This window comes from Petaurus breviceps, unplaced genomic scaffold, assembly GCF_028583685.1.
Source record: "Petaurus breviceps papuanus isolate PSGF00001 unplaced genomic scaffold, PetGlider_PUasm1.0 446, whole genome shotgun sequence".
In the NCBI taxonomy this organism is placed as follows: Eukaryota; Metazoa; Chordata; class Mammalia; order Diprotodontia; family Petauridae; genus Petaurus; species Petaurus breviceps.
The window spans coordinates 3,682,222-3,702,618 of record NW_027186338.1 but is presented as its reverse complement, the minus strand read 5'-3'; the positions used below and the strand labels follow the sequence as shown (position 1 = coordinate 3,702,618).

General features: G+C 44.4%; 1 protein-coding gene across 2 annotated transcripts in view; it reads left to right on the top strand.

Annotated features, from left to right (window-relative positions):
• Nucleotides 1-20,397, top strand: part of USP39 (ubiquitin specific peptidase 39) — a 41,515-nt gene that overhangs the window by 3,528 nt on the left and 17,590 nt on the right. The window contains exons 2-8 of one of the 2 annotated variants that reach the window (XM_069101077.1): nucleotides 4,470-4,539; nucleotides 5,991-6,085; nucleotides 7,552-7,688; nucleotides 8,636-8,788; nucleotides 11,404-11,629; nucleotides 17,049-17,126; nucleotides 20,004-20,071. In XM_069101077.1, coding sequence (XP_068957178.1) covers nucleotides 4,470-4,539; nucleotides 5,991-6,085; nucleotides 7,552-7,688; nucleotides 8,636-8,788; nucleotides 11,404-11,629; nucleotides 17,049-17,126; nucleotides 20,004-20,071 — 827 coding nt within the window. The remainder of the gene's footprint in view (nucleotides 1-4,469; nucleotides 4,540-5,990; nucleotides 6,086-7,551; nucleotides 7,689-8,635; nucleotides 8,789-11,403; nucleotides 11,630-17,048; nucleotides 17,127-20,003; nucleotides 20,072-20,397) is intronic. The other variant, XM_069101078.1, reaches the window with a different exon arrangement.

The window sequence follows — 20,397 nt, the reverse complement described above, 5'->3', positions numbered from 1 at the left end:
TATGATTTAACGTCAACATTTTTAACTGGTCTGTTACCGTGTTTCCCTGATAATAAGACCTATCCTGAAAATAAGCCCTCCCCTTACTGTGTAAGATTCCTCTAAAATAAGCCCTCCCCCGAAAATAAGCCCTATTGAGATTGCTACTGTAGTGAAGGTGATCCCCTGTGCTACACGCTACATTACGGTACCCTCTGTATGCACCGTTCCCCCCCCCATCCCGGGTGAAACGCACGCCGCTGCATCCAATCAGAGCTGCAGCAGTGAGCGCGTCATCCTGTTCTTCCCCAGTGATTTGCTTATTGAATAAAGGTACATTTTTTTGTTCACATTTACCTGTTTATTAAAATTGCTGTCAATGTTCATTAAAATAAGCCCTCCCCTGAAAATAAGCCCTCTGGTGTTTTTCTGTCCAAAACAAAAAAATAAGACAGTGTCTTATTATCGGGGAAACACGGTGTGTGTGTGTATATATATATAAACTATGAACCCACATGAGGGGTCTGTTGGTCTAAGGGATGGCCAACTGACCATCTTTTTATTAATAAACATGATTAAATTACCCAGAAATCATCTCTCACCTTTTTAAACTCCACAACAGACTGGTCTCACACCAAGTTCCCTATCTCCTTGGCCTGGGAATGCTGCCTCCTCACCTTTACCTCCTCACAAACCCCAGCTTCATTCAGAGGCCACTTTTAAGGGTTACTGCCTTCACGAGGCCTTTCCTGATCCCCTCTAGTTGCTAGTTCCCCCACCCCAGTTGTTTGCATTTGCTTTGTATAAATTTTTAATTATTCATACATGTTTGCTTATGGAACATAAGTTTGTTGAGGGCAGAGCCTTTTCATTTTGTCTGTTTCCAGCACCTAGCAGCGCCTGACACATAAAAGCATTTATTACATGCATGTTGAATGAATGAATCCTGTACCCTATATACAAAAACTACTTAGCCTGACATTCAAGGCCCCCCTTTTCCCCCTTGTTTTTTCTTTGCCTCTGTAACAAGTTCTGAAGTTGACTGGCTTTACTTGTAGGTCATCCTCTCAGCGTGCCACTTGACTTGGGCCCATATTTAACCTTATGTTGGGTTCTAGGGTAATTGGGGTATATGTTTTCATACTTTAAAAATTCATAAATGGGCCATTGATGAGTTTGTGCTCTCACTTCATTTATTAAATATTTAGTTTCTCAAATAGTTAATTACTACTGGGAAAGGAGAAATTTACATTTCTAGTATCTTTATATTCCTAATATCTGTATAGCTCTTCCCTATATTAAATCCCTTAGTCTTGAGGAGTTAAGTATTAAAGTTGTTAGATAAATAATTTATTAACAATGACATTAGTAGTAAATCAGATATAATTACTTGCAATATTTTTTTTTTGCCTTTTGGAGGGCAATTGTGGCTAGTATTTTTTTGTGTGGGTATTAAGTGTCTGAGGCTGGAACCGAACTCGGGTCCTCCCAACTCCAGGGCCGGCGCTTTACTCACTGCGCCACCTAGCCATCCCCTACTTGGCAATATTCTAAATGCAAAAGATCATAGCCATAGTCATTTTAAACACCTCACTTATAACAGCCAATGACTTCATTTTTGCAAACACAGTTCCACCATTCAGTTCACTTAAGATATTTATTAGCATGTCAAGCATCCTTTTAATATTTCTCCTCCATATGAGTTAAATTTATACTCTTAGGAAATAAGTTATCTTAGTTCCTTTTCTTTGTCCATTTCTCAGCCATCATAAATAGTCTTTCCAAAATGCATCGAAAACTGTTCTTCACAGACTCTTAAAAGTTGTTTGTTTCTTCCTTATACAATATTTAAAACAGTTCTAACAAGAAGGCATTTTTCTCCTCACCTTCTTCTCTCTGTGTTAAGAGATTCCTTTTTGACCCAGAGTTCATTCAACACACACTCTCTGACTCCGTAGGGAGGACACCTCAGGGAATGACAGTTGTAGCTGTACCTCCCAGCTTCAAGCCCAAGCTGGCCTTGGGTGGTAACAGAACCTCTAGTTTCTGGGGGAGGGCCTAGTAAAACAGGCAGCACAGCTTCCTCTCCTTTTCAGAAACCCTGGTCTCCAAATACACTGAACAGATTTTTTCTTTTTCTGCTTCTCAGCCATTACTCAGGCTTTTTCTTCTGCCAGGATTTCCTGACCAATCATAGGAATTAGAACTGGAAAGAGACCTTAGAGATCACCTTGTTTACCATTCCCGTTTCACTTACAGGAGAGCTGTCCTGCTCTCCCATCTCCCCTCATCCACCTGTTCTTTGGAGAGGAAGCCTGCTGGCTTTGGAGTCAGAGAAGCCCAGGTTCTGTTTGCTTAATTCTTGCCTGCCTTTGGGCACATCACACAATGTCTTGGGGCCTCTGTTTTTTCATCTAAATAAGAGCATATTGGATTAGCTGTTCGACAAAGGCTTTTCTGGTGGTCCTGTAATCGCCAATGCTACTTCCATGAAGCATTCTCTAATCACACCAGCTATACATAATCTTTTCCTTGGGCCCCTTTAGCAACATGCAGTAATTCATTGGGCAGACATCCATTGAGCTCCATGAAAGACCCTGTATTAAGGATTGTATGGAATTCAGTGATGAGTAAGGTGGCTCCGTACTCAAGGAGCTCCCAGTACTAACTTGTGTGGTAGTGATTTGTCTGCTTATTATTTCTATTATTGGATTTCAGGATACTTGGTGGGCAGGGACTATGCCTTGTCTATCTCTGTAATATTCCCAGTATTTTGCACATACTCTATTAGTGAGTTCTTGTTAAACAAATTTAATTAATTAATTTTTATGGGATTTTTTTTTACTAATTTTCTTTGGTTCAATTTAATTGAATAATTATTTGTTGGTGCCCCATAGTGGGCAGAACACTGGAAACACAAAGACATGAGAAAGTCACTGTGCTTGAGGACCTCACTGCCATCATTAAGATTTTTTTTTTAAAGCAGTTGGGGTTAAGTAACTTGCCCAAGGTTACACAGCCAGCCTTTTTGTGTGGGTATTAAGTATCTAAGGCTGGGACTGATCCCGGGTCCTCCCGACTCCCAGGCCAGTACTCTTACTTACTGCGCCACCTACCCACCCCCATCATTAGATTTTAATAAGCAGCTTGGGGCAGGTAGGTGGCCCTGGAGTCAGGAAGACCCAAGTCACACACCTGTTAGCCGTGCCTCCTAACCTAAGCCTGCCTTAGTTTCCTTGACTATAAAATGGAGAACATAATAGCACCTGTCTTCCTGGATTGTTGTGAAGATCCAATGAGATGATATTTGTAATTCTCTTAGCAAGTGCTTAATAAATACTTAAGCTCTCCCTTTCTGTAATAACCACAATAATAGTGTGTAAAGCATTGAAAGATTTGCAGAAAGCAGCGTGCAAATGTTAACTTGTTTGATACTCACCATAGTCTCATGAGGAAGCAATCAGGTGCTATTATTATCTCATTTTACAGATGAGGAAACTGAGGCTGAGAGGTTAAATGACATGCCCAGGGTCACAGGGTTAGAGTCTGCATTAGGACTCAAACTCAGTGGCTTCTAGGCTAGACATCCCTTGTGCCACCTTGCTTCTTAGATTAGATACTCCAGGGGTGGGATGGGTGAAGGCTACATCTGTCTAAATAAGACAGAGTGTGATGAGGGCCAAGGAAGTTTATAAGAAATTTGGGGAGGGAGAGACCTTTCATTTCGGAGGATTAGGAGGTCTGTAATAGGGGACACCCAAGTTGGGCCTTGTAGGAAGAAAACTTTTTCAACAGGAGGGAATAGTTTGGATGAATCATAAAGTCTGAAGGGAAATAGAAAATTGGTCAAGTTGAGTAAGTTGGAGTAAGATTCTGGAGGGCCTTAAGTTAGAAGCTAGAAGTTTCATTTTATCCTCTAGGCCCTGGGGAACTAGTAAAGAATTTTGATAGAAGCAACATATTGTAGCTGGGGCACTGGAGTTAGAGAGATGTGGATTCAAATGCTGCTGCAGACATATTTGCTCCGTGACCCAGCACAAGTCACTGAAGCTCTTTGTGGCCTCACTTTCCTTATCCATAAGATGAAGAGATTGGACCTGATTGCTTCCAGTGGCCCTTCCAGCTCTAACTGTGCCCCTATGGGTGACTTGTGCGTTAGGAAGGTCATTTAAATGTTGCTCTGTGGAGGATAGAAGGTAGAGGGCAGAGGCCGGGTGCTCTGGGTCCAGTTCAAATGCCATTAGATGATGGGTGAGAGGTGATGAGGTACCACTGACCTTAGGCTCCCCTTGATGGGGTGTAGCTGGAGGAGGTTGCGTTCTCATTCCAGAATCCTGGTCTCTATTCAGTAGCCACTGATTTCCTTTTTTTGGGGGTGCTGCAAGGTCCTCTGTTTGACATGGCCACTGAGCTCAGAGCTTCTAGGTTGCCCCCTTCTTTAGCTTCTGCCTGTTGCTGACCTTTGTTGTAATTTTGCTTTTTCATTTCAGTGCGATATGGACGCTTAGACGCTGAGGATCGAAGGAGCCGCCATTGCCCCTACCTGGACACCATTAACAGGTCAGTGAAGCAGCATTAGGACTGGTCTGGAAGAACATAAAAGCCATCCTGAAAGCTGTTTGGGTTGTACACAGTCCATAGTTAATGACAGAGAGTAAAGCTGCTTAAATTCTACCCTTTCGAGAGCTTTGGGTGCCAGAACATGTATCTCTGCTCCACTTTACAGCCCACTTTGTAGAAGAGCATGTGTGTCTGACCTAGAACGTAAAGGAAATGGGCCTTTAGCTTTGATGGACATGGGAAGTGTGGATTGTTTGCAAACCCTGGGGTTTGTCCAAAAGTGAATGAGTGTTTGATGGATTTTAATGATTTATCAGAAAATGAAAATGAAGTGTCACTGATTGACAAAGAGAAAGGAGTGAGTGGAGCCTCTCATTTCTCATGCTCACCACTGCTTTGCACACATATGAAATTCTCTCTTCCTCTGAGATCTGTTTCCTGTTCTGGGCTTCAGCATCAATGCTCCCTTGGCTTCCACGAGGCCACTGTCTCCAGGTCCTCTCTTCATTTCTTGAAACTGTTCTCTTCCTTCAGGACCCAACAGAACGGGCATCTTCTCATCCTCCCAGCTGTTACTGATTTCCCCCAACTTTTCTGAAAGCTTCTTCCCACCCCTAGCTTTCTGTGTTTAACCTCTGCTGTATTCTGGTTTTTTATTTCCTTATTTGCACAGCATCCTGTATTCCTAGTAGTTAAATGCTTTGAGAGGAGGAGGGACGATATCTTTTCCATCTTTGTTTCCTTAGTGTCTAATACAGCACCTTTGCTCATAGTAGGCGCTTAATAAATGTTTGTCAAGTGAATACTTCACAGAATATTTTGGTTTTATTTGAAGATACTTCTTTTATTCCTTTTCCCTCTTATCCCCAGGTCTGTCTTAGTTAGGGAGCTCAGTCAAAGAACGAGACCCTTTTATTTCATTTCAAATCTTTGGGTCATCGATCTGAGTTAGAAGGGGTCCTGGAGGACAAGTAGCCCAGCCACAGGCCCAGGGAGGAGATGTGTCCTTGCACGCTAGCCACACAGCTCATGGAACCGTCCCAGATCACGGGTCTAGAACTGGAGAGAGCTCAAGGGCCCATTTCATGTGGTCTTCTCATTTTAGAGATAGACTGACCCAGGGAGAGTCCTTCATCAGAGAAACATGCTTAGCTTGTTAGGATACCAGCAGGCATAGTGGACTGCCCTGTGTCTGCTCCAGGTGCCTTGACACAGGCAGATCTGTGTAGGGGGCAAGGTCTGTTATAGAGGCTCAGTGTATGATTGTGTCGGGAGCAGGGGACAGGCAGGGTTGTGTCCAGAGCAGATTTGTGGTCTGGAGTACACACTGCATCCCAATAGCAGCAGATTTGCCACCTTCCCCAAAGTAACAGCATTGTGCTCTTTGAGGACCTCAGCCTTGTCTTCATAGGTTTTCATTCCTGTTAATTGTTTTCTTCTTGTTCTTTCAGGAGTGTCCTGGACTTTGATTTTGAAAAACTGTGCTCCATTTCACTTTCACACATCAATGCGTACGCCTGCCTGGTGTGTGGCAAATACTTTCAGGGTAAATATACGTTGTCACACCTAACCCTCCAAACTTCGCTGTAGTGGTGGCAGGTCAGGACCCACCCAGAGGAACACAAGCGTTTTTAGCAGTCCCTTCCAGTGTCCTTGAGATCAAATAGCCCATTGGCAGGAGGTTTCTGAAGAAAAGGTAACAGCATTGCTGAGGAGCCTTTCTCAGCCATTCTGGTGATCAGGTTGAGTACTTCTGCTCAGTCTTCGACCAAATGTTTATCCCAGCATCCTTCTGAAAGAACTGGAAAATGTGCTTGCTGCCCTCAAGGAGCTTAGGAGGCTGGGAAGTGTGTCATGGCATGCAAGCCTGAGTGATGTTGAGCCACTGGACTATGTCCTCATAGAAGGGAGAGGCTGTCCTGGGCCATGACTACACGAGTTTGGCTTTAGGCTAACCTTTCAAGACAGGGAAGGATTTACACAGGCCATATGGAAGCCAGCTCAAACAAGGACCTGAGAGAGATGAGTGTGATACATTCTGGGGAAATGATTAACAGATAGTCTGGGTAGGGGAATGAAGGGAGATAAGCTTGGATAGGCAGAGGGCAATTCATGGAGGGACTTCAATCCAGCCTAATGCACCAAGCATTTATGAAGCCCCTCTGTATAGCAGGCACTGTGTTAGAGACTGAGGATAAAGAGAGAGTGTGAAAGATGGCCTCTGTAGGCTTCCATCCTGCTCAGAGCCAGGTGGAGGAGTGTCAGCCTAGTGGGTAGGTAGTAGGGAGCCACTGCAGTTTGGGGGCCTGGGAATGGCTTAAAGGCCATAAAGTTGATGTGAGATGAATCTCATAGCAGTATATACGCAGGGTGGATTGGGAAGGGCAAACACCAGGGTCAGGGAGACCAGCTTGGAGGTCAGCAGGTGTTTGAGACCAGGGTGATGAGAGTGTGGGAATGGAGAGGAAGGGATATTCCAAAGAAAGAAGTGATGGGACCTGGTAAGATTTGTGCTGAATGGAGAGGGGAAAGTCAAAGAGGATTATAAGCTTTCTAGCTTAAGAAATATGCAGAAAGGTTTTACTGTTGGGAAAAATGGAAGTTGGGAAATGGGGTCTGTTTTGGAGAGGGATGAGGAATCTTGTTTTAAATCTGTTAAGTTGAAGGTTAGGTTGTTTTTATAGAAAGGGTAAGTTGGACATACAGGACCATGGTATTTTGGTGAGAAGTCAGGGCTGGGAGGAAGGCAGGCCTGTTCCCCACCTTTCCTCTTTCTCCAGAAGTGCTTCCATAGTATTTTGGGGGTTAGAAATCTATACAAAGGAATTGATTTTCCTGAGTACTGGACCATGGGGGATTCCTTTCTGGGTTCTGTCTACAATTGGGCATAGAATAATTTTTTTTTGTTACTGAGCATAACATGATAATATTGAGGAGGTCTGGGGAAAATCAGCCCCTTGAAGTTGTCTTACAAAATCCCCTCCTTTAACGCCCTTTCCTTCTTCCTTCCAGGACGAGGGTTGAAGTCTCATGCCTACATTCACAGTGTCCAGTTCAGCCACCACGTTTTCCTTAACCTGCACACGCTCAAGTTTTACTGTCTTCCAGACAACTATGAGATCATTGACTCCTCACTGGAGGACATCACTGTATGTGTCACTGCAGAGGCTGTCAAGTCTCTTGGGGTTGATAAGGGTCATTTCTCTTGTGTGCCAACTCACCCCCATGTCCTAGACAGAGCCCAAGTGGCCTCGGGTCATCACCTTTAATGTGTGGGGAAATGGACACAGCGGGTGTCCAGATGTTGGAATCCTGGGAATTGGTGGCCTGTGTGAAGTGGAATCTTTAATAAATCATGTTGCTGATGGTACTGAGGAAAAAGAATAACTTCATGCTAGGCCATAATGTGAAAACGTATTCCCAGAAAATAAGTGAATTTCTCTTGTTGAACTGGAGGTTGGCAGTTGAGCTCATGAAGACTGCCAGGTAGAGTACTGGACTCAGAGTCGGGAAGAGCAGGCAGATCCTGCCTTAGGCTCTTCATTAGCCCTGTGACTGAGGCTCAGTTAACATCGCAGCCTCGAGGTCTTCATTTGAAAATGAGGATATTAAAACTCCCTACCACGGAGGGTTTGGAGGATTAAGTGAGATAGAACATGTCAAGTGTTCTGCAAACTCTAGAGCACTCTATAATTGCTAGCTCTTATTATCATAATTAAAACTTGCTTCATGGAGCAGCTAGATAGCCCAATGAATAGAGTGCTGGCCCTGGAGTCAGGAGGACCTGAGTTCAAATCCGGCCTCAGACACTTGACACGAAGCTAGGTGTGTGACCTTGGGCAAGTCACTTAACCCCAATTGCCCTGCCTTCCCCCCTCCAAAAAGCAGGAAAAAAATTTAAAACTTGCTTCAGTGATAAAGCCCTCAGCTCTGGTTGAAGCCTTCTTTGGGAGTGCTGTAATTTGAAGATAAAGCTATCATGGCTGCCTCTTCTCACCATGCCCTTTTTTGTTAGGTAAAAAAAATTGAGTCTTTTGAGCCCTTGCTAATTTTAAGGAAGATTGCACCTTTGCTGATTTTATATTTCTCTTTGTAGTACGTCTTGAAGCCCACGTTCACCAAGCAACAGATTTCAAACTTGGACAAGCAGGCCAAGCTGTCTCGGGCTTATGATGGTACCACATACCTGCCTGGCATCGTAGGGCTGAATAATATCAAGGCTAATGACTATGCCAACGCCGTTCTTCAGGTAGGCCCAGGAGTGAGTGTGTAAAGGAGATGCTAACTTTGGAGTCAGGTGAGAGGAGGAGGAAGTGCCATCATTAAACATGTTCTGGCTTCACTGCTAGGACTGTCTGACCACACATGAGGCTTGACCAGGGAGTACACTTCTGCATCAGGCCACTGGGCCATTGTCAGAAGATGGGCCCATTGGCGAGAGATGGGCTGGTGCTTCCACCTTCTTCCCATCTCCTGAGCCTGTGGCCTGTGGCACTTTGCTTGGTCCCTCCTCGAGACCTGGAATGAAGTCTGTGCCCTGATACTCCTTAATTATGTGACTTTGGACAAGCCTTTTAACCTCTTTCAGCCTCAGCTTCTTCATTTGTAAATCAGGGCAAATAATGCTTTTACTGTCTATGTCATGGGCTCTTCTTGTTTCTTTTGCTGCTACAATTCGCTCTGCTGCGCAGCTGCTAAGTCGGGCCGAGCAGAATGGGTCTGGGAATTTTCTGATGACATCACGGTGATAACCAGAGATGCCTCAGTGTCCCAGCTGGTGAGCCTCAGATTGTCCTGGGCATGAGGTGTTAGTTTCTTCCTGCCTCACTCCTACTTAATAAATAGCTGAGGCATTAGAAACTTAACCTTAGTGTGAATGTCATTATGTTTGTTGGATGATTATTGACATTTCACTTGATTTCACTTGGTACCACAGAATCAGAAAATTGAAGTAGACTGTAGGCTCCCTGTGGTCTAGCCTAGAATGGTCACCTAGCTCCTCCCTTCCCTTGCAGGAGAGATGGCATGGGGCAGCTCAGAGATAGGCACCCAAAATAACCTGCCCTTTTACTTTTTGACTTGAAGGGGGAGAAGCAGAGGGCCCAAGTCCAGGTTCGGGCAAGGTTTTCTGCCTGTGCCCTTGTGGTGTCCCCTGGGAGCCTGTGATGGGAGGGGTTTCCTGGGGATAGTGCAAGCAGCTTCTCTTTGCTGAAGGCGAAGGCCTTGGCCAGTGGGGGGCAATAGAGAGCTGGAAGTGGAGACCCTGAACGTTTCCCAACTTGATGGGATTCAGCTTGTTAGGAGCTACATTTAAATTGATTATTTTTAGTGCTTAAAATATGACCTGTCAGCCACGTTTTTGTCTCTGTTAGAATTCTCTGCCCACTGCCCTTTGTTTTTGTTCTTTTGTTCTAGCACACTTTTTTGCCTTCGTGTTTCATAAAGGCCTTTCCAGATTTCTTGACATTCCTCATATTGTCATTTTTATTGCATTATACTATTCCATTACATTGACCTCAGCGCATCAGTATGGCAGGCCTTTGTCATTTCATTGGTGTGGAAATAACTTGTAACTTGGTAGATAAATCTCGGGACTTTTCTCCTGAAGCTCAGAGAAATTTGTGATTCAGCCCAGATTATACAGCTCAGAAGTGGGACCCTCTCTCCTTGCCCTGCTTCCCCTGGTAATGATGGTCAAGAAGACATGAGTTCAGATATGACCTCAGACACTTCCTAGCTGTGTAACCTTGGGTGAATCACTTAACCTTTGTCTGCCTTAGTGTCCTCAACTGCAAAATGAGGAATGTAATAGCACCTACCTCCAAGGATTGTTGTGGGGATCACATGAGATAATATTTGGAAAGCACTTAGCTCTCCAGGCACTTAATAAATGCTTGTTCCTTTCTTCTTGTATTCTTGTAACCACATTGCTCTCCAAAACAATTCTAGAAGTTGGTTCCACCAACACTGAATGAAGGTAACTTTAGTGGCCCCTGATATAGTAGAAAGAATCTTCCAGAGATCTTGGTTCGGATCCCCTGACACTGTCTGCTACTTTGGGCAAGGCCTTCGTGGCCTCTGATGTCCCTTCCAGCTTTGATCGCTTATTGATAATTTGCATTAATTTCAGCTGAAGTACATTCATCGATAGGGAAACAGGTAACAGGTCACAAAATGTAGCTAAAGCATCAGTGAGTCAGAGTCACAGCAGCCAGGAGGTCTGACCAGGAGAAAGAAAGTTGAGAGTAAAGGGTGTCCTCACATGGGGAGTGAGTCAGAGGGCCAGTGAGGGGGACTGGGTGGCCCAGTGGGTGCAGCTCTGTTTGGGAGAGCCCAGCCCTTTTTTTCTTAAGGGACTTAACCACACTGGGTTTCGAGCCTCTCCTCACTTTGTAGCAGTCCTAGGTTGGTCAGAGAGCTTGAGCTTGATGGGGATTTGGGGGATGGGCTCCATGTGCATGAGAGGCATTTTCCCAGGTTCTGGAGGATTTCTGTGATGGTGCCCCTCCTCGTCACCATGCGCTGGTGCTCACTGGTGCTCCCGCCTCAGCTCTCCTCACCTCTGGAGGATGGGTAAGGGGGCAGAGGTGCCAGCCCACCTCCAGGGCTCTGTCTCCGGTACTTCTGGGCCACAGATTCCCCTAGCGGGTGCTCTGAGACACAGGAAGCAGCAGCCGTTCATCTTCCTTCCTGGCTTAAAGTGCCAGTCAGTAAATGAGGTTTTTCCCTAGAGGTCTAGTTTAATTTTTACCCTTTTGGGAATGGGCACAAACAGATTGGATTGTATGCTCTTTGGCGAGAAGAGCCGTCACCTTCTGGAGTGCTGCAGAATCATTAGGACTGACCCGAGTGTTTGGGCTCTAGGCGCTGTCCAATGTCCCGCCTCTCCGCAACTACTTCCTCGAGGAAGAGAACTACAAGAATATCAAGCGTCCTCCCGGGGACATCATGTTCTTACTGGTGCAGCGCTTTGGAGAGCTGATGAGGAAACTGTGGAATCCAAGGAATTTCAAGGCCCATGTCTCTCCCCACGAGATGCTCCAGGCCGTCGTTCTGTGTAGCAAGAAAACTTTCCAGATCACTAAGCAAGGTGAGGAACGAGGCTCTGCTCCTCTTTTGTGTGTGTGTGCATGCATGTGCATGCACCCACGCTTGAGCTCAAGTGTGCACAAGGAAATCATGGTTAAATGACTGGCCCAGGGTCACACAGCTAGTAAGTGTCTGAGGCTGAATTTGAACTCGGTCCTCCTGACCCTGGGGCTGGTACTCTATCTACTATGCCACATAGCTACCCTCTCCTCTTTTGCCACAGCCCCCAAACCAAATCTTCATAGTATCTTAGGGGATCCTGGAGAGGAGGGAGAATGGAGTCCCTCCTGTGCTCTTTCTGGGAGTCAGAGCAGCTGATAGTGTAGCTGGAAGTTCCTTGTCTGTACTTCGTGAACTGTGCTGAGGAGATACGGCAGAAGGGATGTGCCAGCGGATTACACCATCTTAAACTCAGACCTTTCAAATTCTGCATGTCCAGACCCATTCTTGTTATCTTTCCCCTGGACCTCCCCCTTCCAGATTTCTCTGTTGCTGACAGCAGGGGAGTGCCATCCCGCAATCAAGATCACAACCTAGGAATTATCCTCATATCTCCCACTATCTCTCACTGCCTCCCCCTAGCCCACATCTAACTGTTGCTAAAACCTATCAAGTTCCCCTTTGCAACATCTCTCAAATACACCCCCTCCTCCCCTCTGATGTTGCTACCCCCTGGTGCAGCTCTCATCACCCCAGACCTGGATGCCATTCAGTTGACAGGGATTTTCTTAAAAGGATCTGACCATGTCATCCCCCCCCTCAGTAAGCTCCAGTGGCTTCCTGTCACCTCCTAGGTCACATACAAAATGTTCTTTGGTGATCCAGGCACCGAGTTCCCTTCTGCCTTTCTAGTCTTACCTTACTCTCCAACATCTACGCTTTTCCTCAGTGACCCTGGCTGTTTCATGAACAAGTCCACCTCTCAGCTCTGGGCCTTCTTCTGGCTCTTGTCCATGTCTAGGATGCTGTCCCTTCTCCCTTCTGCCTCCTGACCTCTGGCTTCCCTTAAGGTCTAACTAAAGCCCCTCCTTCTACAGGAAGCCTTCCAGGGCCCTCCCTACACTGCGTAGAGCTGGCTTTGTCTGCGGGATGTCTCTCCTGTTAGATCGCAGGTTCCTTGAAGGCAGGGACTGATTTGTGCCACTTTTTGTATCCTCAGCCCTTAGCCCAGTGCCTGGCTCACAGTGGGTACTTAATAAGTGTTTATTGACTGATTTACTCAAGGTACTTCTGAGCTGATCCAGTGTCTGATTTCACCTGGGAGATGCTGTGCTGTTCTTCAGCCAGTGCCTGTGTTCAGAGAACTCCATAGATTTCCTCTGTCAGAGGAGTTGTCTGGCTTCTCATCTGATTGAGAAACAACGTGCCTGCTAATGTTTTGACTTCTGCAGCCCGACTAGGGTGTCCTGAAAAGATTAAGTCTTTATTCCCCAGGATTAGGAAACTAAGATGCCTCGTGTATTAGGAGTGACTTAAATGCACTTGCCATGATTCTGCCAGTGCAGGTCAGAATCACAAACAAGGACATCTTTAAGCCTGGGTGGGAGCTATGTCTTCACTGTCTCTTGGCAAGAAGGGAAAGGTGGGGAGCTCCCTTTCTGCCTTAGGGTGGATGTTTTAGGTGGGACTCTCTTCCTCCCCATCTGCCTTGGTCTGTGGTTAGGGATTAGAAGATAGGAGAGGAATATAAGTCCTTACTATGGTTCTTCTTATTTAGGAGAGTTGTTGTTCAGTCATTTCAATTGTTTCTGCCTCTTCATGTATCTTTCTTGGCAGAGATTCTGGAGTGGTTTGCCATTTCCTTTTCTAGCTCATTTTATAGTTGAGGAAACTGAGTTAAACAGGGTTAATTGACTTGTCCAAGGTCACAGCTAGTAAGTGTCTTAGGCTAGATTTGGACTCCTGAAGATGAGTTACAAGTGCTCTCTCCACTGCACTGCCCAGCTGCCGTTTAGGAGAGTAGTGGCAGTGATTCTGATAGCCATTTAGAATGGCCCTTTCTCAGATTTACAAAGCACTTTGCATATATTACTTCACTTCATCCTCACAGCAACCCTGTGAGATACTGTGATTTACCCCACTTTGTAGATGAGAAAACTCAGGCAGACAGGTTCAGTGCCTTTGCCCAAGGCCACACAGCTTGTAGGTGAGATGGGATTAAAACCCACATCTTCCTGACTCAGACCAGCAGCTTATCCACTGAACCCCCAGGTGGATGAGAGTGCCTCAGTGTGGGGTAGTGGGGAGAGCCTCAGGCTTGAAGTCCAACATTTCTGACTTGGATCTAGTGATGTCACTCTGGATAAGTCACTGCCTGTCTCTCTAGCTAGTCCCTCATTTTACAGATACAATTCTTATGCTATGGAATCATAGTTTGAGAGTTTGAAGAGACTTCGGGGGTCAATAGGCCGACTCAGGTGCTGAGGGAATCTTCCCTCTCACATGCCTGGCACATTTAGGCATGTAGCCTCTATTGGGAGTCCTCCAAGGAGGGGAGCCCAGCATCTCGAGGCAGCTCATCCCCCACACCCCTTTTGGGCAGCACTGATGCGCTCCCTACCACATAGGACTGTTGGGAGGAAAGCTCTTTACTGGAAAGGGTCATCTGCTGCTCTGGTGAAGCCAGAGGAGCCATCGTTCATTGAGAGAATGTGAGGTTAAAAGGTTGTGGGCACCAGATAAATCTATGGTAAAGAAGATTCTAGGGGGATGTGGTTACAGGTATAGAAGGGGCACGTTTGGAAACAGGACCAGTAACTCTCATGACCATTTAGCATCTCAGAACAATAGCTGATAGGAGGAGGGCTTTGATGCTATGGGCCTTTCTCCTCCCAGAGACCTGGACGGAGGGCCAAGGAATTGTTTTCTGACCCTGAGTGGCTTCCTGGTTCTTCTCAGCCCACCCTGACCCAAAACAGTCGTAGAGGTCATTTTTGTGTGGGTGCTTAGAAATTCTTGTTGAGTGACTGTCCAGCCCTTAAAACAGGTGAGGGAACTTCAGAGAAACCTTGGTGTAGTTGAGCTCTTTTGTTCGGGCCTGGACATCATCTCTAGGAGTTTGGGTAGCAAGGGAGAAGAAACTGTGAAAGTATGTTGGCTTATTTTAAAAATTAATTTATTTCTATTCTGAATTCAAATACCAAATAAAACAGGCAATAGAAAGTAAAACATGAAATGGAAGAGCTTTATGTATAGCTTTCCTTAATATACATACAACGGAGTGGCTAGGTGGCACAATGAGTAAAAGCACAGGCCCCAGAGTCAGGAGGACCCGAGTTTGGTTCCAGCCTCAGACACTTAACACCCACACAAAAAAAACTAGCCATGTAACCTTGGGCAAGTTACTTAACCCCAATTACCCTCCAAAAGGCACCCCCCCCCAAATATATATATGTATACACACACATACATACACACATATAATAAATTCAACTTGTGACTTTTTTTGGTGGGGGTAAGGTAAGGCAGTTGGGGTTAAGTGACTTGCCCAAGGTCACACCGCTAGTTTTTATTGGGTATGTGTAAAGTGTTTGAAGCTGGATTTGAACTCAGGTCCTACTGATTCCAGGGCCAGTGCTCTGTTCACTGTGCCACCCAGCTGCCCCTAACCTGTAACTTTCTTTTGTTGTTGTTTTTGCTTTTTGGAGGGCAATTGGGGTTAAATGACTTGCCCAAAGTCACATAGCTAGTAAGTGTGTCAGGCATCTGAGGTCAAATTTGAACTCAGGTCCTGCTGAGTCCAGGGCCAGTGCTCTATTCACTGCGCCACCTAGCCACCCTAAGCTGTAGCTTTCAAATCTGTTTCTGCTTGTCTGTGATTCTTTCTGGCCTTCCTTCTTTTCTCTTCTGTGCATTAAAATATATATATATATATATATATATATATATATATATATATATATGCATATATACACACACACACAAACATTTTCAATAAGCATAAGTCAATTTCTCTATCACTTCTTTCCTCCACCATTAAAAAAAGAAAAAGGAAATCCTTGTAACATGCAATGTTGAGCAAAATTTAATTTTCCCCAGTAGGTGTGTCCAAAAAGTTTATCTCATTCTAGACCCTAAGTCTATCACTTCTTAGGAGATAGCATGCTTCATCAACAGTCTTCTAGAATCATGGATGGCCTTTGCATTGATCAGAATTTTTATCACATTTCAGAGTTATTTTTCTTTTAATGTTGTTAGTATGTAAGTTGTTCTCTTGGTTCTGCTCACCTCACTTTGTATCAGTTTGTATGAGTCTTTCCAGATTTCTCCGAAACCATCCTTTTCATAATTTTTTACTGTATAATATTTCATTATATTCAAATACCACAATTTATTCAACCATTTCCCATTTGATGGAAACCCTGTTGGTTTCTAGTTCCTGCTATTATGAAAAAGGATGCTATGAATATTTTTGTACATATAGGTCCTTTTCTTTCTTTAATCTCTTTGGGGTATAGGCTTTGTAGTGGTATTGCTTACTTAAACAGTTGCACAGTTACAGTGATTTTAGGGATATAGTTCTAAGTTGTTTTCCAGAATGGCAGTACCAATTCATGTCCTCACTAATGTGCATTAATGTGCCTGTTTTCCTACAGCCCCTCTAACATTTGTCATTTTCCATTTTTGTCAACTTTGCCAGTCTGATGGGTGTAAGATGGAACCTCAGAGTTGCTTTAATTTGTATTTCCCTAATTATTAGTGATTTATAGCATATTTTCATGTAGCTATTGTGTCATTTTGTGGGTTCTGTAGCTCCAAAGTTTGTTCAGAGTCCCTATCTTCTGTAATTCTGTACGTTAAAAATAATTTAGGTAAGAGTACAGTATGTTTTAACTCAGGATTGGGCCATGGTATTTTTTTCCTTTTCAGCAGGGAGACCCAGGTCTGTTACTGCCCACCCCTTTTAGGGGAGAACTTTGGGGAGTCATGAGATCTGGGGGGTCTTGGCCAAGTTGTTGGGGTTTTTTTTTTTTGCTTTTTGGAGGGGGGGAAGGCAGGGCAATTGGGGTTAAGTGACTTGCCTGAGGTCACATGACTGGCAAGTGTTAAGTGTCTGAGACCAGATTTGAACTCAGGTCCACCTGACTCCAGGGCCGGTGCTCTCTTGACTGTACCACCTAGCTGCCCCTCTTGGCCAAGTTTGATAACCTGATCCCTGTCCTTCATCTGTGATCTTATCTGTTAAGTGAGAAATTTGAACTACCTGTGAGCTCCAAGGTCACTTGTAGCTTTAAATCTCTGTGAATTGATCAGAGCATACTTTGGGTCATGTGTCTCACTCCCCTGTAGCAGCTAACAGGCCTGGGTATGAAGTCGTTAGTTACCAGGTACTGGCTGACTTGTATTTTCAGGAAGACATTGGTCATGTTTCCAGTCCAGATTTTTCTGAGACTTGACCTTTTCCCCTTCTTTCCTTGCAGGTGATGGGGTAGACTTTCTTTCCTGGTTCCTGAATGCCTTGCACTCAGCTTTGGGGGGGACGAAGAAGAAAAAGAAGAGTGAGTTGTAGTCTTGGTGCAAAGAGCCTCCCTCTGGTTCTGTTGGTGTCTGGGATAGTGAATTCAGGCCCCTCTTCCCTGGCTGGGCTGCTGACGTTCACCATGAGGTCCTTTTCTCATGGATGTGTCAGGTGGAGCTGAAATCAACATGTGTGGGGGCTTTCAAAGCTCTGGTGCTACCCCCCCCCCCATGCTTGTCTGATGTTCTAGGGTTAATCCGGGCTTCTTGACCTAAGAGGGCCATGAGGTGGAGGGGGAGAGGGCAACTTTCGTAAGATTTTGGGTTTTAAATTTGATCCCCCTTCCCCACTCCTCTCCCCAAGATGGCGTGCAATCTGATATAGGCTCTATTTATGCATTCATATAAACATATTTTCACATTGGTCATGATGTAAGAAGAATTAGAACTAATGGGAGAAACCACAAGAAAGAAGAAACAAAACAAAAGGAGGACAAATAGTCTGCTTCCATCTACAATTCAGGTTCCAGAGTTCTTTCTCTGGGGGTTCATAGCATTCTCCTTGCATTGCTGAGAAGAGCTGAGTCTATCAGAGTCAGCCATCGCACAGTGTGGCTGTTAACTGTGTACAATCTTCTCCTGGCTCTACTCCCCTCACTCAGCATCATTGCATTGCTGAGAAGAGCTGAGTCTATCAGAGTCAGCCATCGCACAGTGTGGTTGTTAACTGTGTACAATCTTCTCCTGGCTCTACTCCCCTCACTCAGCATCAGTTCATGTAAGCCTCTCCAGGTAAATATGAAGCCCGTCTGCTCCTCATTTCTTATAGCACAGTAGTATTCCATTACATTCATATACCACAGCTTGTTCAGCCATTTCCCAATTGATGGACACCCCCTCAATTTCCAGTTCTTTGTCACCACAAAAAGAGCTGCTATAAATATTTTTGTACATGTGGGTCCGTTTCCTGTTGTTATCATCTCTTTGGGATACAGCCCTAGAAGTGGTATTGCTGGTTCAAAGGGTATGCACAGTTTTATAGCTCTTTGGCCATAGTTCCATCTGCTCTTGGCATCAGTTCACAACTCCACCAACAGTGCATTAGTGTCCACTTTTCCCCACATCTTCTCCAACATTTTTCACTTTCCTATGTTGTCATGTTAGCCAATCAGATAAGTGTGATGTGGTACTTCAGAGTTGTTTTGATTTGCATTTCTCTAATCTGTAGTGATTTAGAGCATTTTTTCATGTGACTATAGATAGCTTTAATTTCTTCATTTGAAAACTACCTCTCCATATCCTTTGACCATTTATCAGTTGTGGAATGACTTGTATTCTTATAGATTTGACTCGGTTCTCTATATATTTTAGAAATGAGGCCTTTATCAGAGGTATTGGCTGTAAAAAGTGTTTCCCAACTTTCTGCTTCCCTTCTAATCTTGGTTGTATTGGCCATCTTCGTGCCACACATTTTCAATTTAATGTGATCAAAGTCATCCATTTTGCATTTCATAATATTCTCTATCTCTTGTTTGGCCATGGATTCTTCCCTTCTCCATAGATCTGACAAGTAAATTATTCCTTGCTCTCTTAGTTTACTTATAGTGTCAGCCTTTATATTTAAATCATATACCCATTTTGACTTTATCTTGGTATAGGGTGTAAAATGGTCTCTGCCTAGTTTTTTCCATACTGTTTGTGGAAGACCCATTTCAATGCTCCAGAAATAAGGAAATAATGTTGGTGAGCTGGTGTGTTTCACTTTGTAAAAGAAACAATTGTTGGAGCAAATCAAAACTGAACTACCAGGTTGCTGCTGACTAGTAAGAGTGATCAAAAAAACTCATTCCTGCTCTTTTTTTACTTCATATTTACTTGGGGAAGTGATGCTGATGTTAGTGTTACATTTGAGAATGTTGTTTTCTCCACATTAGGTGTTGACTACAGTGACATGCAGTGTGGGTGGCCAAGAAAGGAACACTTTTCACAAGTACTAGTGAAAATAAGTCTTCCTCACTTGGAGACCTTGGAGTTTGAATGTCCAGCTTCAGGATCTCCATGTGATGGTGGCTTTGCTGTCCTTCCTAGTAGTTATTGGAATCAAATATTCTAACTATGATGACAGCAACTTTGAAAGCACTTTCACAACCACCCCCTATCTCCAGCTGTAATGGACACATGAGGATTTTGAGGCCCCAAGAGGCCAGCCTCCTTGTCTGAGGTCACAAAGACAGTGACTCAGCAGCACTGTTTCCAGAAGGCCCCTTGAGCCTTTTATCAGGGACCTTGGCTCAGCTCCCCAAGGTCTCTGGAAGCCCTGTGTGCCACATTAGTGAACTGAAGCGTTTAGCTTGGGCTAGAATTGATCTGCTACCTTTTTTCTTAAAAACAAAAGCATTTTATTGATGTTTTTTGTCTTTACGTTTTCATCATTTCTGGAAAATATAATTCCTACAACCCTGCAGAGTGAATCTTTCCTTGTAGCAAAGAAAATTAAACAAAAACACCTGATAGAGTGGTGTCTTCTGTCCTTGTAGTCCCCTGACAGTGGAGGAGAGGAGGGAGAGATATTTCCTTATCAGTTCTCAGGACCATTGCTGGTTTTCCAGTTACCTAGAATGCAGCTTCTTTGTAGTGATCTTTTCATTTAAGCATCATACTCATTACATTCTGTTTCTGTAATCTTTCTTTTGAGTTCAGTGCAGAGTGGACATTTCCTTGCATGAAAGATGTGGTTATGGAAAATTGCTTTGATGTTGCATATTTTCGTTATTTCATATAATTTAAGCTTTTTGTCCTAGGATGTTGGAAGAAATAGAACTTGTTCCCAAAATCAATTTTAGAAATGGAAGTTTGAAAAATTTGGAACCGCTCTCTTCTGCCTCATTTAATCAGTATTTTGCTATTCATTTATGTAGCTATCGTGACAGATGTTTTCCAGGGGTCCATGAGAATCTTCACTAAGAAACTGCCACACCCAGATCTGGTGAGTTGGTTGAACTTGGCTGTCCTGTTTCCTGCCTAATTCTAGACTGATCTGTACGTTCCAACTGTCTCAGTCTTATGTGGAGGGCTGATTAGAAGGAGCTTTGTGGGGTTTGTGTGTGTTCCATTATGATTTCTTTTGGGGTCTGGGGTGGAGGATGGTTTTTCTCCTGTCAGATAAACAAAACTACCCCCAGAAGATTATAGCAGCAACTCGCAGTTATTTATTAAGGGCTTTCCTCCCCGGAGCTCTATGAGGCAGGTGGTCCGAGGGTTTTTGGAACTGTGGCACCAGACAGTGTCTCAGAAATGGTTTGAGTTGGGCCG